Source organism: Drosophila pseudoobscura, chromosome 4 (genome assembly GCF_009870125.1).
Source record: "Drosophila pseudoobscura strain MV-25-SWS-2005 chromosome 4, UCI_Dpse_MV25, whole genome shotgun sequence".
NCBI classification, from domain to species: domain Eukaryota; kingdom Metazoa; phylum Arthropoda; class Insecta; order Diptera; family Drosophilidae; genus Drosophila; species Drosophila pseudoobscura.
The window spans coordinates 30,564,609-30,578,587 of NC_046681.1; the positions used below are offsets into that span (position 1 = coordinate 30,564,609).

The following is a 13,979-nucleotide window of genomic DNA, read 5'->3' on the forward strand; positions in this document are numbered from 1 at the left end:
CATCTTTCCGAGTTGGGGCTGCAAAAAGTTTATAAATTAGCATTTGCTTTCACAAATCGACCGCAGTCGAACTCTGTTCGAGCAGTAGACAAGTCGTGAGTGTGAAATTGTCGAGCCCGCGCCCAATATTCTAATTAAAGTAAGTACAAAGGACCCAGATCCGAGAAGTATATTTTCCAACGAGGTGGCAGCACTCATAAACAGCTGTTTTTATCAGTGGGTAGGTAAGAAAAAACGTGGAGATGTCACTCCAGAACGCTAGGAAAGTTTTGCGGCCCCAACAACCAACAAAGAGCGCCACCGTAAACCCCAAAAATATATTCTCCCGCTCACTCTCCCGCTTCTATATTCGCTCTCGCTCACGAAAAATTCTGGCGAACGAGGTATAAATTTTAAAACTCACAAAAAGTGTGCGCTCTTTTTCTACAGAACCGTCGCAAAGATTGGACGTGTGTTGGCTGCGCTGCTTATTACGTTGCCGTCGCTGAAACATTAGAGACTCAGTGTGTATAATTTATTGAATTAATAGCAATAGAAACGGAACTAGTGTATAAACTAGTATACAAAACACAGCGCCTGTCGAATAGTTATTGACCTTTTATAACGTGAGTGTCGGTGCGTGCTAGATTCTGTCGTTGCTTGCTGTGCTAGTGTGAGCTTCAGAAACACCAGGGCTCGCCGCATGAAAGGAAAAATAAAAATACGCTTTGTGATTATATAAAAATATACACTACGAAAAGCGTGCAAAACCGGAAAATGTCTAAAGCTAAAAAACAGCAGAGCAGCGGCGACAGCGGCGCCGACTACTCGTACATGTGAAAAATAGTTCTTTAGTGAGAGTGTGGAAAATCAATCTGCTCATGAATATTCTCCCTATTAACTTATGCCAACTGTTTGCTTCGTTTTTTTACACAGCTTAATCCACAACTGAACGAAAAGAATTAAACGAATTCCACCCAAAATGCCGCAAAAGACAAACGGACACAGCGCCAATGGTTGTAATGGCAGCAATGGAAATTCCTATGACATGGAAGATGGACAAACATTCCTATTTACTTCCGAATCTGTTGGCGAGGGTCATCCAGGTAAGTCCCGTGCTCCCGTCCCTTAAACCACATAAATCGTGTAGCTCAGCCTTCTGCAATTGCATCCCAGGTATCTTCTATTGCATCATAGCGCGGCCATGCATCTGCATATATGAATACATACATATGTATGTACATGCACATCCATACGCATACTCTCGCACTTGGCGTCTGCGTCAGTTTGCTGTGTTTCTCTGTTCTTCTCTTAACCTAACATAACTGTTTCTCCAGGAACTGGGGTCTGGCCCTGTCTCCCGCTATTCGGTCAGCTTGTTGACTGTCTGCTAAAACCTTTTTGTATTGCAATGTTAATGCGGGTTGTTTAAGATCTAAGAAAATGGCGGCTGAGCGCTGGTGCGCTCACCTTTGCTCATGCGACTATCCCTCGTCGAACCTTATTGTTACTACAATTTGCGCTTCTGTTGTAGCTGCTGCGGAATGAGATTTTGTGTCGAAAAACGTGCTTGTTTACTCAGCAGCGGCCGTCTAAAAGCAGCATTTTCTTAGGGTGAACAGGTAAGGGGACTATATGTGCCGGTTTTTCGAACCATATCGAGCAGTGTCGCGAGATATGCATACAAATATGTATGTAGATACTTTTAGTAAATTTGCATTGAAGATGCAATTGCTGCATAGAAATATACCAGCTGGCACCCCATGAACCCCGACAGAACAAAGTATCTGCCCTCAAACAGCTGGACACTTTCTAGCCCCCGCACAGCTGCGAGGCCCAACCTTCTGTTTGTGGGGTTGACGCAATTTATAGACTTGTTCTCTTCGCTCCGCTCTCACACATTTGTGAATTTTGCGTCATGCGCACCATGTGCTTTTGGGACTACATGTATGGAATATTCTCTGCCACCATTGCCGAACGCTAAATATACACATACATATGTATGTATGTATATAGTATACTGTTGTGTACTTCTACATATATGTAAGTTCCTGTTATGCAGAAGACGATCAAAACAATGGCCAAAATAAAACAAATCCACGTTGGCGGCTTATGTGGCAGGGAGCTTCTTAGCTTTTCAAGCTTATCTTGCTGATGAAATGGCCGACCACGTGTTTCCATCGAGCTGGCAAAGTGTTTCGCCGCATGTCCGACGCCGCCTTGCTATTTGTTTATATCAGTAGGTCCATGTGAATGTAATGAGCTGTATGTACATAAATGCGGGTATGTATAGGTACATATATACAGATGTGTACGTACTAATATTATTTGCTGATAAGAGAGAGCGACCTTTTATACTACGCATTGATTGCTTTTACCATTTTATAACGCTAATTAAGTTGGCTGCATAAGACAGCCCTAGACAGATCTGCTGTTTGATAAGCGGGGAGAGTGACCCAAAAGAGAGGCCCTGGAAAGTCGCCATTAATTTCACCTGTCGCGCTATGATGAATGAGTGACACTTAAGTTTGCCGGAAATGATGAACAATGTCTTATTAGGTTTTTGCAAAGTATTCGGGACTATCAGATGTTCAGTCACTATGTGAATTAAGTCGCAGGTTATTTCTTGGAGTTTATTTATGTAAATCCATTTGTTCAGCGTGTTTCCAAGTACTATTGTGCTAAGAGCGATCACTTTCCCAGATGTAATCGAGACGATGCGACACTAAAATAATTCAACAGTTATTGACTTTTGAAGCTCATAAGGCAAAGAAGTGGAAACCTGTTGAACCCTCCAATGCTGACTCAAAATATAGGTTCAATAACGCTATTTCCAATGAAACCTGCCGAAAAGCTCCCATTTCGCAGGCGTGTTGCGATTCTAAACGCTGGCATCGGGACTGGTGTCAGTTGTGGCGGCGTTATATGAATCCCAGGATCTCATGTGGGTATGCTTCTTTTTTTTTTTGCTTTAATCTTTTGTTTGTACAGCGGCATCGCAGCTTGTGTTCAAAGTTATACACATTGGCATATAAAGTGGTATTGAATTTCGCTGTCAATCGCAGACTGAAAAAATTAAAATAAACTGCATGGCCCAGCAATTTTTTCTGTCGCGCCTGGTCGGCGACAAATGTCGGGGGAAAGCACATAACTGGCAACTATTTGGCACACTCGCTCTACCCGCATCCTCTCCCTCCCATTGTCCATTGCAGTTGTGCTTTTCGATACAAATTTTATATAATTTTCTTATTCTCTGCTCTTTTTTACAGACAAAATGTGCGATCAAATCAGCGATGCTATCTTGGATGCACATCTCAAGCAGGATCCTAACGCGAAAGTAGCATGTGGTAAATTAAAAACAAAGTCATCAAGCAACAACTCTGTCGGCCACAAAGCTTGAATCCCGAAAATGGAATCTAATAAATAAGCCTCTGTGGGACTCTTAAAGTCAGCTCTGAAGACTGATAGTGGCAAGTTTAAAGCGAGATAAGTTAATTTTGTTGTTGTCTGGTAGTGTCTTGCCATCAGTAAACAAATTCGTCTATAAAGTAAACATCGGCACAACAATCGACGCGTGTGTAATGCTAGCCGCCCAATGCTGTACCCTTGACAAATAAACAAATTTCTTCAATCCATAATGGGCATTGGGAAGCTTTGGACTCCCTGGAGTTGCTTGACTTGTTGCCGACGCCGTGCTTTGAACACAAAATTAATCTTTCTTTAATTTTAGAAACTGTTGCAAAGACAGGTATGATTCTGCTCTGCGGCGAGATCACATCGAAGGCCGTTGTCGATTACCAGAAGGTTGTACGTGAGACTGTCCAGCATATCGGCTACGATGACTCCTCCAAGGGTAAGTTCGATAGGTCTACCGTAGAATATAGAGAGACATATTTTTGGGTGGGATTTCAGGCATTTACCGTTACACACATGCAAAGACATTATTAAACTTAAAACAAAATCAAATCAAAATTAAAAAGGTTTCGATTGGAAGACCCTAAATCTGCTTGTCGCCATTGAACAACAGTCCCCAGACATTGCCAACGGTGTCCACATCAACCGCGAAGAAGACGACGTCGGCGCTGGTGACCAGGTACAGCAAAGATATTCCGTTCTCCTACTACCGCCTAGCACTAAGTGATGCGGAAAAGTGTGTGCGTTTGTTCGTTACGTTTACATTTTGTTCAATGTTGCTCTTATATCGTATATTTTTCCCACTCACTTTGCTCGATCGCAGGCCAACAAGTGTTTCATTTCACTGAAAAGAGATCAACTAGCCATCTAATTTTCATATATTTCATTTAATTATAATATCACAAGGTTACAACCCCATTTCAAGGAACTCAGCTGATTTCAGTTTAACAATAATATTGGGCCAACGATCGCATTACAGTACCATAAATGTACCCATATAAATATTTTGGATTAATGTCTACAAATTTAGGACAAAGATTGTTACATGTTGCATTGACAATTGGAAAGCCTTGAGAAAAAAAAACCATTTTGTGGGCTCAAACAATTGCATACAATCACTTTAGTTACACTTCGGATATTCTAACGACATAAATCCTCATTCTACCAAACCCAGTCATAGGTATACATACTCGATGTAGAGCTTTTACGAAAGCGTTCCTCAAGAACTCATACCAACAGGAAATAAATATTGCATGCGACTTATTACACTAGGAAACAAAAATAAACTTTTTATTTATGCGTCGAACCAAGCCGACTTTTTGTGATAGATTTGGGGCTTTTGAAGCTGAATTTATCAGCTTTTCAGAATTTCAAAGTTCAATACAAACAGATGTAAGATGGTTAAGTTATGTGAAAAAAAGAAGAACATCCTATGAAGAAAAGTGTAAAAGAATGTACAAGGTTTTGAAAATTACAAAGGACCACATCATGAAAAATCATACCTAATAAAAAAAAAAATGTAAAGGGCCAAAACTATCAGAAGTCCGTTTGGTTCGAAGCGTAAATTTGCTGTTGCATAGTGTTATTAAGAAACTTCCCTGTAGTTGTCAAAACACAGATGACTATAAGTATGGTTTCCTAGACACAGGTCAAACGACTAAAAATCAACTATTATTATGATACTTATTGCGGTGGATTGATTTGTTGAAGATTGAAGATCCAGCAACGGCTACGGTTTCAAACATCTTTAATTAATTATAAACATTTTACATACATATAAACTAGAATAATAGGGTGAATAAAATCATTTGCTATACATTATTTAAAGACATTTTCCCTGTGTGTGCGCAATATTGCTGCGCTATTTTCTTTTATTCTTTCTCTCTCGTTTCATGTGTACAAAAAAACACGATACAAACCAATATCTTATCTTATACGATATTATCAATTTTGCAAACGACTTTCAAAACTCAAAGGTTTCGATTTTAAAACGTGCAACGTGCTTTTGGCATTGGACCAACAATCTCCCGAAATTGCTGCTGGCGTGCATGTCAATCGCCCTGAGGAAGAAATCGGTGCCGGAGATCAGGTGTGAATTAGAAACAGTAAACTGTTAAGTAATGGCATACTCGGCAGGCCGAGGATCGTATTCCCTTTCCAAAGAGTTGCGCCTTACGATGTTTGTCATGTTTGTCATTTGGTTGCGGGTTAGCACATCTGTTTGCTCGGTGGTATGGCTTAGGCGGTATCATAACTCTGTTGGAAGGGGCTTTACCGCCACTAATACAATTTTTTTAGTTGCACATATTTATTGTTTCCTATTCATTTGCGTAACTAATTAAAAGAGCTTAGCAAGACTCAGTATTGCGATTAATTTTGAAATCTTTTGTAGTTTGTCTATTGCTATTACTGTACCACATTTTATGATGTTTCAAAGTCGCATCATCGCAATGATGCCATGTTTGGGAATGCATTTCACCGCATCGCTTGTTATTTGAAGCCGAAAAATTCGATCATTGCAGGATCTGCAAATTATTTGAAATATATGATTTGGCCTTTTTATTCTGTCGTTCAGCTTAGTCTATTGTTTCAAATAACAAATGCGCAAAACCAAGGCACACACTAGCGCATAATTTCCGCAAGCATACATATGTACATTTACACTATCTGACCATTACTTTTGCTACTTAGTTACAGCTACTCTACACCCCAATCCCAATATATAACTCTGAAAACTTGTTGCTTGAATCATCCCCTACTAATCCTAAACCTTAGTGTATTTTACACATTATGCTTACAATTGGGTACGGCTTTTTGATTTGTGTTGCTTTCGTTTGGCGTAATATCATAAAGAGCAAAGCTTAACCGACCTTAAAACTATTTTCAGGGAATCATGTTTGGATATGCTACCGATGAGACAGATGAATGTATGCCCCTCACTGTAGTGCTGGCCCACAAGCTTAACGAAAAGATTGCTGAGCTGCGCCGCTCGGACGTGTTCTGGTGGGCTCGCCCTGACTCCAAGACTCAAGTAACCTGCGAGTATCTCTTCAATCAAGGCTCGGCAGTGCCCAAGCGCGTTCATACTATTGTCGTTTCCATGCAACACTCGGAGAAGATTTCGTTGGAAACTCTGCGTTCGGAGGTTATGGAGAAAGTTGTGAAAGTTGTCATTCCCGCTAAATACTTTGATGCCAACACCATTGTCCACATCAATCCTTGCGGACTCTTCGTCATTGGTGGTCCGATGGGTGACGCTGGTCTAACGGGCCGCAAAATCATTGTGGATACCTATGGAGGCTGGGGTGCACATGGCGGTGGTGCCTTCTCAGGCAAGGATTTTACCAAGGTTGACAGATCTGCGGCGTACGCAGCACGCTGGGTTGCCAAATCCTTGGTAAAGGCTGGACTTTGCAAGCGCTGTCTCGTTCAGGTCTCGTACGCCATTGGCTTGGCCGAGCCTCTGTCTATCACTGTGTTTGACTACGGTACTTCCCATAAATCACAAAAGGAACTGCTCGAGATTATCAAACGCAACTTTGACCTTAGGCCCGGCAAGATTGTGAAGTAAGTGGAAACTGAGCTCTAGGCTAATTATGTACATACTATATTTATGTTTTTTTTTATGTTACAGGGACTTGAACCTGCGTCAGCCGATTTACCAGCGCACTAGCACATACGGTCACTTTGGACGCGACGGATTCTCGTGGGAGGAGGCAAAGCATTTGGAGATCAACTGACTAGACGCTGAAAAACCGTTGCCACCGTCACCGAGTGCTAAAAGGTTGAAGCCATCAACAGAAACACCAACAGCAACGTAATTTTTAGTTTTTGTTTTTAAAAGTTAAAAGTCAGAGAAGCAGGCTGCATCTGCCTGCAGCCCGTCTTTGGCTTTTGTTTTTTACTGTATCTGCGCTCTACGCTATTTAATTTAAAACAATTCGATGTGTGCAGTCCTCTCACACAGCATAAGTTGTAGTTGTCATACTATCCGCCTATATTTACTTAATAGACAGCTCCCCTACAATTGATGAGCTTAAGGTATACATATACATAGTATAGATTTCTCGCTCAGATCTGTTATCACAAAAAAGGAGCCAGCCACCCCAACCCGACCCTCTTGTAACCGTCAAGGTAATTCAGTTGGCCTCTTTCAAATTGTATAAAATCTTGGATATGCTTTGACTAGAAATTACACACATTTATTATGTTTAAATTGTACACATATTTTTGTATCTTTTATTATTGCCACTATATGTTGTCGATTGTGCGTTGTATGCGTTTGCCCAAAAGTTTTTAATCAACATGCTTGTATGTATGTATATTATACACTGTCCTTGTATTTCTGTAACCAACTATAAGATAATGTATTTTCCTTTACAAAAATATATTAAAGATCCAAACGAATGACCCACATGCACATATGGGTATTTTAATTGTAACAATATAATAGGAATCACCGCGATAAATAAACAAATAAAATATAACGACAACCAATCGAAACTGATCGCCTGGTAGTATTTTAAATATGCGCCAAAAGACTCTCCTTACAATAGTTTATATTTATGTATGTGTGTATGTACAATACGTGAAATTTTCACAAAAAAAATTATTGCAATAAACTTAATCGACGATTTATCTCTTGTTTACAGTTCCCGTGGACCGTTATTGGGAAACGTTGGTAAGTTAATACATGTAATCTGAAATACAGTACATGTATAGTTTGCTATGTTTTATATATATTTGGATGTATCCGGTCGCTTAACAGCTCTGCCGTACAATTGATCTATGCTTATCCAACATAATGCAATATAATTTGTCACAGCATGACGAAACACGTAACGTATGGCATTTTCCCAAGAAAATACTAGAATCTCGGAAAAAACTGGGTGTCAGGGTACCAGCACCAACCTTACCTTGGTATATGAACACCGTGCTTACTGATTATATGAAGTAAATGAAAGGGTTTAGTTAAAAACTGAAGGACGTGGGCGAAAATGGGGTTGCACTACGATTTCTTCAGTCGCTGACGTATCTTGACGTACGTCGAGACTGTAAAGAGCATATAAAATCCAATCAAGCAGAATCAGCAAGAACTGAGATTTCTTGAACATGTAGAACATTTCGGTATCTTCGCAGGTTTTACCGCCTGATGGGGGAAGATGTGTAAAAGGTGTAAAGGTGGTTCAGGCTAGGGCAGGTATCAGGCAAAGTAATCTACTGAAAAAAAAAAATTACCACCAAGCTTAGTCTACTGGAAATCATTAGAAAAAACTATCGGCAGTTAGGGCCGTAAGAAAGGCTATCGTAAATGACATAATAAAGCGGAACCATTCCAGGATTGGCTGGACGTTAAGTACGCAATTGATAAATAAATGACGGCCAGTGGTAACAATTATTTATCAACTAAACCAACAGTAGTTGTACGCAACTCAGCAATAAAATCAGCTAAACATTAAAAATCTTCTAGTGGAAGATCAAAGACTGGATCGCTTGAAAAAATATCAAAGTGAAGACCTTACACGATGTTCCCTGCAGCCACTAGCCATACAGTATATGTCTACATAGATGTGCCAGTTCATAGAATGCATCATAGTGCAGCATCGAACACAGAATATTGCGTCCCATGGGCTTCAGGTCTGGCGTTCGGCTACCGCCTCTTTATCATGAGCCAAACGCAGAGAGAACATCTTTGCATGTGTTGTACACACAATATTGTGTGACAAAAATATGAGATTGAAAGCTCTTTTAGTTTTCTTTGTTATGTCTGTATTATTTTCAGTTTTCTGTTGTGCCTCCAGCATGTTTTAATGTATGGGCAAACGCATTCGCAGGTACTTTGCGTGTGTATTATTGTATTGCTGGCCGCTAGAACCAAAATTTGAGATTGTTTGAGTCTTCATAAACTGACCTGACCGAAACAAAATAAATAAAGAATGCGCAGGGTGGGTGGGGCCACTTGGGCGTGGGAAATAAAAGAAAAGCTGTTATTTGCTTGCTTAATTTGAATAGGTAAATATACGACGTATACATATAAATTAAACCATAATATTTAAAATATTACAAGAATAAAAAAGCCCATTTATATCTTTATTTTAGACAGGTAGATTATAAATTATATAAATATTATTTAAACGCCGTCGGTTCTCGACGTCTTTGCACATCACATATAAAAAAGCGATTTGAACTAAAATAATGATATATTTAAATACACTACCTATAAAAAAAATGTATATGCAGGGTGTGCCATCTTTTAGTACGGTATGGAAACATCGAATGACTTTTAAAAAAACAATCGATGTCCATAAGAGAGCTAGTTTTTTTTGGTTTGGTTCTTTACAATATATTTAGACTATGTTTTGAAAACAATATCAATTAAGTGGCCGCCTCTTTAAGCAATTACAAATTGGGCATTTTCTGCGTTTGCCATTGAGGCTTACCTTGGTCTGGCTAGCCTCCTGGGGATGCATGGATGTGTTGCGATTTCGGGTGATTCGATTTCCTTCCTGTCTTCTAGATCTGCCGTGACTCTGAGAATGAGAATGTGTAATGTGTAGAAACTGGCTGGATATTTTTTTTTTATGGCTCGTTTGTTGTAATTTTTTTTTTTTTAAGTGTGTTTGTCGTGGGAGAAATATTAGAAGACTAACTTCTTGAAGCAGAACAGTTTTTTCACACCTTGCATTAGCAGGAGGGGCAGAGAGGCCGTCAAAAAGAAATACCTATTTTATTTGCACTTATACTCTTAAATTAGCATTTTTTACAAAGTTTCTTGGCGCCAACTGCCTTTTTTACATTTTACATGTAGTTTGAATGTTTTTAGCTGAGCAATGGGAAGGTAACACTAGTTACAGCAATGGTAGGTATTCGGTATGTTTTGAGTGAAGAAAGTTAAGGTAACACTAGACTTAACATTAACATGTGTTTTCTTTTAAAATGGAACTCCAGCGCCACCGCTCCTATAGGCCATCTTCTTATTTGTATATGTAATAAATTCAAATAATACATGCCATATTTTACATTTTACATGTAGTTGCAATGTTTTTAGCTAAGCAATCGGAAGGTAACACTAGTTGTAGGTATTCGGTATTTTTGCATGCAAGTGTTTTGAGTGAAGAAAGTTAAGGTAACACTCAACTTAACATGAACATGTGTTTTCGCTTAAAACGGAACTTGAGCGCCACCGCTCCTATACGCCATCGACGTATTTTTATATGTAATAAATTACAAAATACATGCCATTTTTTACATTTTACATGTAGTTGCAATGTTTTTAGCTGAGCAATGGGAAGGTAACACTAGTTGTAGGTATTCGGTATTTTTTCATGCAAGTGTTTTGAGTGAAGAAAGTTAAGGTAACACTCAACTTAACCTGAACATGTGTTTTCTTTTAAAACGGAACTTGAGCGCCACCGCTCCTATACGCCATCGACTTATTTTTATATGTAATAAATTCAAAAATACATGCCAGATTTTACATTTTACATGTAGTTGCAATGTTTTTAGCTGAATAATGGGAAGGTAACACTAGTTGTAGGTATTCGGTATTTTTTCATGCAAGTGTTTTGAGTGAAGAAAGTTAAGGTAACACTCAACTTAACATGAACATGTGTTTTCTTTTAAAATGGAACTTGAGCGGCACCGCTCCTATACGCAATCGACTTATTTTTATATGTAATAAATTCAAAAATACATGCCATATTTTACATTTTACATGTAGTTGCAATGTTTTTAGCTAAACAATGGGAAGGTAACACTAGTTGTAGGTATTCGGTATTTTTTCATGCAAGTGTTTTGAGTGAAGAAAGTTAAGGTAACACTCAACTTAACATGCACATGTGTTTTCTTTTAAAACGGAACTTGAGCGCCACCGCTCCTATACGCCATCGACTTAAATTTATATGTAATAAATTCAAAAATACATGCCATATTTTACATTTTACATGTAGTTGCAATATTTTTAGCTGAATAATGAGAAGGTAACACTAGTTGTCGGTATTCGGTATTTTTTCATGCAAGTGTTTTGAGTGAAGAAAGTTAAGGTAACACTCAACTTAACATGAACATGTGTTTTCTTTTAAAACGGAACTTGAGCGCCACCGCTCCTATACACCATCGACTTATTTTTATATGTAATAAATTCAAAAATACATGCCATATTTTACATTTTACATGTAGTTGCAATGTTTTTAGCTGAATAATGGGAAGGTAACACTAGTTGTAGGTATTCGGTATTTATTCATGCAAGTGTTTTGAGTGAAGAAAGTTAAGGTAACACTCAACTTAACATGAACATGTGTTTTCTTTTAAAATGGAACTTGAGCGCCACCGCTCCTATACGCCATCTACTTATTTGTATATGTAATAAATTCAAATAATACATGCCATATTTTGCATTTTACATGTAGTTGCAATGTTTTTAGCTGAACAATGGGAAGGTAACACTAGTTGTAGGTATTCGGTATTTTTTCATGCAAGTATATTGAGTGAAGAAAGTTAAGGTAACACTAGACTTAACATTAACATGTGTTTTCTTTTAAAACGGAACTTGAGCGCCACCGCTCCTATACGCCATCGACTTATTTTTATATGTAATAAATTCAAAAATACATGCCATATTTTACATTTTACATGTAGTTGCAATATTTTTAGCTGAATAATGGGAAGGTAACACTAGTTGTCGGTATTCGGTATTTTTTCATGCAAGTGTTTTGAGTGAAGAAAGTTAAGGTAACACTCAACTTAACATGAACATGAGTTTTCTTTTAAAATGGAACTTGAGCGCCACCGCTCCTCTACGCCATCCACTTATTTGTATATGTAATAAATTCAAATAATACATGCCATATTTTGCATTTTACATGTAGTTGCAATGTTTTTAGCTGAACAATGGGAAGGTAACACTAGTTGTAGGTATTCGGTATTTTTTCATGCAAGTATATTGAGTGAAGAAAGTTAAGGTAACACTAGACTTAAAATTAACATGTGCTTTCTTCTGCAATGGATTGCGCCTTTTCAGTCCGTTCCTGTCCTCGGAGCGGGCTCCATCTGATCCTCATATCAGCATCAGCGTAGGGCTTGCATTTAGATGGGTGCAGTGGACGAACCACCGCACTTTACACAGACAAAACCGCGTTGACAGAAGTTGTTAAACCACCGCAACTTTTGCATTTAGCTGGGTGCAGTGGACGAACCACCGCACTTTACACAGACGAAGTCGCGTTTGTGTGTGTGTGTGTGGGATTGTTTCTGGCTGTTGGTTGACTTGTGTCGGCTTCCATGGCATCCCGCCCCTGGGCGTTGGCTTGATCGCTCTCCTCCGCCTTCTCCCTCACCCGTTTTGACGTGAGAGAGTGGCGTTGTTTCGGCGTTCACTTTTGGGCTTGGCGCCTTTTTGTGGGGATTTGCGGTGGTTTGTGTTGGTGTTTGTTGGCGTCGGCGGCGCGCGCTGGCGTTTTCGTAGGGCATTCCACCAAACGATGCACGGCACCAAAATCCAGCCACCAATCCAGCTAACGAGAGTAAGATATACTCAGCAGCAAAGACAACACATAATCCCGCATAAGAAGACACCAAATCTGCAACCATATCAAACTACACAAACGGAAAGCCAATCCCTCCCAACACTCTTGCGTCTCCAAGAGGAGGAACGCACTAAACAAAAGTCGGACGCAGTAGCCCAAAAACTCTCTAAAGAAAAACAAGAAAGGCAAAGAAGCCTATCAGCAGATTCTGCAAAACAGTGATAAACATGCTGTGGTCGCCAACAATCACACATCATCGTCTATGTGGCCGGACCAGCAGCCACTCGGCCAACAACACATACCGTTGGCATCACACATTGATGCCAATGCCAACAACATTAACAACGCATCCCGGGTGGCCGCACCTGTGCCACTCGGTCCGATGAGCCAACTCCAAAAACACAAGCAGATGCAACTTCAATCATACACGCCACCAAAATCCAGCTGATGGATTTTCTGCTTTGGCTTTTTTTGCTGCTTGCTTCTTTTTATTGGTGGCCGCTGCATCTGGTGGTGATGGCGGCTACGACGGCTGGCCTGCTATCTCTCTCTCTCTTCATCGTCACTCTCACGGACGATGGGGGCGTGGCGTCACTGGTATTGGTGGCTGAACAACGGCGCGAATCGGTCCCTCGCCCGAACTCATACCAGGTTTGGTATGAGCCGAGTTTGAGCTCGATCCGACCGTGTTAGTGTGTGTGTTGGCTGGCCGTGTAGATGCCGATTTCGGTAGCTCCGCTTTGGGGTTGCTGGGTTGGTGGTATTTGTGGTTGTGGTTGTGTTGTTGCTGGTTGTCGTGGTATTGGCGCAGGCTGGGCAATGGCACGGATCGACCCGCTGCTCGAGCTCGAACCAAGTTCGATACGCAACGGGTTCGATCCGGTCGTGTGTGTGTGTGTGTCGGCCCGTTGGTTTTAATGATTTTTTGTGATGATTTTAACTTTATTTATTTATTTTGATGTATAAACTTGCTCAGAGCACTTAGAGTGACCCTGACGCAATCTTTATTAATGTTCTTATTACTTATTAGCAACATTTAACATTATTTATGGAAACTTTTAC

The 13,979-nt window shown here is 39.9% G+C and overlaps 1 protein-coding gene across 7 annotated transcripts; it reads left to right on the forward strand.

Moving 5' to 3' along the window:
* The first annotated feature begins 2 nt into the window (after nt 1–2).
* Sam-S (S-adenosylmethionine Synthetase) lies at nt 3–7,896 on the forward strand. Of its 7 annotated transcripts, none has more exons than XM_015180128.2 (7): nt 3–139; nt 916–1,085; nt 3,249–3,326; nt 3,710–3,832; nt 5,370–5,482; nt 6,281–6,960; nt 7,028–7,896. In XM_015180128.2, exons 2-7 carry the CDS (start codon nt 962–964, stop codon nt 7,131–7,133), a joined length of 1,224 nt encoding a protein of 407 aa, XP_015035614.1. In that variant the 5' UTR covers nt 3–139; nt 916–961; the 3' UTR covers nt 7,134–7,896. The 7 variants fall into 7 exon arrangements, with proteins under 7 accessions (XP_015035614.1, XP_015035612.1, XP_015035613.1 ...); XM_015180126.2 differs by lacking the exon at nt 3–139 and adding an exon at nt 237–383; XM_015180127.2 differs by lacking the exons at nt 3–139; nt 7,028–7,896 and adding exons at nt 252–503; nt 3,960–4,072 and having other exon boundaries at nt 6,281–6,454.
* The last annotated feature ends 6,083 nt before the right edge of the window (nt 7,897–13,979 follow it).

Coding starts and splice junctions, on each gene's coding strand:
- Sam-S (XM_015180128.2), top strand. CDS start 962: ATGCCGCAAAAGACAAACGGACACAGCGCCAATGGTTGTAATGGCAGC. Junction 5,483..6,280: donor AAATCGGTGCCGGAGATCAG/GTGTGAATTAGA, acceptor AACTATTTTCAG/GGAATCATGTTTGGATATGC. Junction 6,961..7,027: donor AGGCCCGGCAAGATTGTGAA/GTAAGTGGAAAC, acceptor TTTATGTTACAG/GGACTTGAACCTGCGTCAGC.